Below are 2,009 nucleotides of genomic sequence, written 5' to 3'. Positions count from 1 at the left end.
CCCTGCGCCCAAGGCGGCCACGCTGGCCGCCTACACCGGCGGAGCCTCCCGCGGCCGGCGAGGACTACCCCAGCCGGCCACGCCGAAGTTCGCCTTTCTAACCCGGGGGTACCCGGGCGCCCTACCAAGCCTATGGCCAAGTTACCTTCGATGTGTCCGTGGTGCAGACGCTGGGCGCCCCCGGGGGAGCCGCGCCACGACGCCCTGCTGCCCGTGGACAGTTACCAGCCCCTGGGCCCTCCCCGGAGGCTGGAACAGCCAGATGTGTTGCCAGGGAGAACAGAACCCCCCGGGGTCCTTCTGGAAGACGGCGTTTGCAGGTAACCTCACTCCCTCCTCTGGGTCCCCTCGGCGCCAAGCCTGGGGTTGCAGACCCCCTGGCACTTGCCTGGGAGGAAGAGGAGGGAGACCTGGGGCTGGGGAGGAGGAGTTTGGTGATCCTCTTGGGCTATTAGGACTCTGAAGGAGGATCCAGGTAGTCCGAGAGCCTGGGTGGAGGTCCCCCCAGGTCAGTGTGAGGGGCCGGAGCTGGGGACCATCTGCAGCCAGAGGCCAACAGGCCCCTTCACAGAACCCCAGAGGCCTTGCCACAGCCTTTCAGTATATCCCAGTAGTTGGATGGGGCTTAGGGTGTTCCTACCCAGCAGATCCCAGTGTAATTCCACAAAAAGGCTAAATAACTCTCAATTCAGTGAGTGTGGGGGTGGGAAGGGGTGGGAACAGTTATTGGAAATTCTGTAAAGAACACAACCCCTCACTTTCTCTTTGATGAGTTTTTCAGTTTCCAAAGGAAAACTCAGATTTCCCTCAGTCGTAACGTAGGTATGTGCATTGGTGTGTGTGTGTGTGTGTGTGTGTGTGTGTGTGTGTGTGTGTTGTGTTGGGAGTGGGAGCAGAAATGTGTTTCCTTCTGTACAGAATTTGCCTGTAGAATCTGTAAGAGTGGCCAAGAGTCTCAAATGCGCGAGGGTGGATGTATGTGACTGTGGGCAAAGGTCTGACTGTATGTAATGGGTGTATTTGCCGACTTGCTGGTGTGAGGGCAGGGATGGGTGAGGGTGGCTTATAGGAGCCTGCTCTCTCCAAGGCTGAGGTGATCAGAGAACCAGCCAGAAGCCCAGGTGTCCCTGGGTGCTTTGGGGGAGTGGAAGTGCACACAAGACTGTAGGGTGGCCTGCAGGGTGCCTTAGTTTCTGGGGCCTGGTTCTGTGTGTAGGTGGGGATCTGAATGTGTCTTTCTCTCTCTCCCACTCCCATCTGGCAGACTCAAGCACTCAGCACCCTCTGGAAGGCTGCACCTTCCACCGAGGCCGCAAGAAGCGCATTCCCTACAGCAAGGGGCAGTTGCGGGAGCTGGAGCGAGAGTATTCAGCTAACAAGTTCATCACCAAGGACAAGAGGCGCAAGATCTCGGTGGCCACCAGCCTCTCAGAGCGCCAGATCACCATATGGTTTCAGAATCGCAGGGTCAAGGAGAAGAAGGTCCTTGCCAAGGTCAAGACCAACGCTACTGCTACTGTGTGAGGGTGCTCCCTGGCTGGGGAGGTGGTGGGGGATGGTGGGCGGTATCTGGGGAGACCAGGAACCTGCCAAGGACTGGCTGGGACCCAGGATTCTGTTGAGGGGTCCCCAGAGGTGACACTTTTTTCAGGCCATGGCTCCTGTGCTGTTTCCCAGGGACAACCTGAGTACCCCATATGTCCCAGTGCGCCGCTGAGGCCCAAGTGAAAGCCTACTCTGCCAGCGTGACACGACCCAAAGGGCCTGTCCCAGTCATTAGCATTCCCCCTGGCAGTGGCGATACTCACCATAACCAGTACTAGTTGCCACGATAACTAGTCTCATACTTTCTACTAGAGCTCTGCGGAGCATTACAGAAACCGCTTTCATGGAATGAACTGATCATGAATAAACTTGGAAGGAGATGGTGACCGGGAAGCTTCCTGTGGATCCCCTTCCATTTCCAAAGCCCATCCCTCATCCCAGGGCCGGCAGGGGGGAGAGGAGAT

The 2,009-nt window shown here is 57.6% G+C and overlaps 1 protein-coding gene across 1 annotated transcript in view; it reads left to right on the top strand.

The window, feature by feature from the left end:
- HOXB13 (homeobox B13) overlaps positions 1–1,524 on the top strand; it is a 3,551-nt gene extending 2,027 nt beyond the window's left edge. The window contains 5 exon segments of the mRNA XM_006109608.1: positions 14–34; positions 36–179; positions 181–228; positions 230–320; positions 1,265–1,524. Coding sequence (XP_006109670.1) covers positions 14–34; positions 36–179; positions 181–228; positions 230–320; positions 1,265–1,524 — 564 coding nt within the window.
- The last annotated feature ends 485 nt before the right edge of the window (positions 1,525–2,009 follow it).

Source organism: Myotis lucifugus, unplaced genomic scaffold, assembly GCF_000147115.1.
Source record: "Myotis lucifugus unplaced genomic scaffold, Myoluc2.0 scaffold_254, whole genome shotgun sequence".
Classification (NCBI taxonomy): Eukaryota; Metazoa; Chordata; class Mammalia; order Chiroptera; family Vespertilionidae; genus Myotis; species Myotis lucifugus.
The sequence above is the reverse complement of the archived record's forward strand: the minus strand, read 5'-3'. Positions and strand labels throughout refer to the sequence as shown.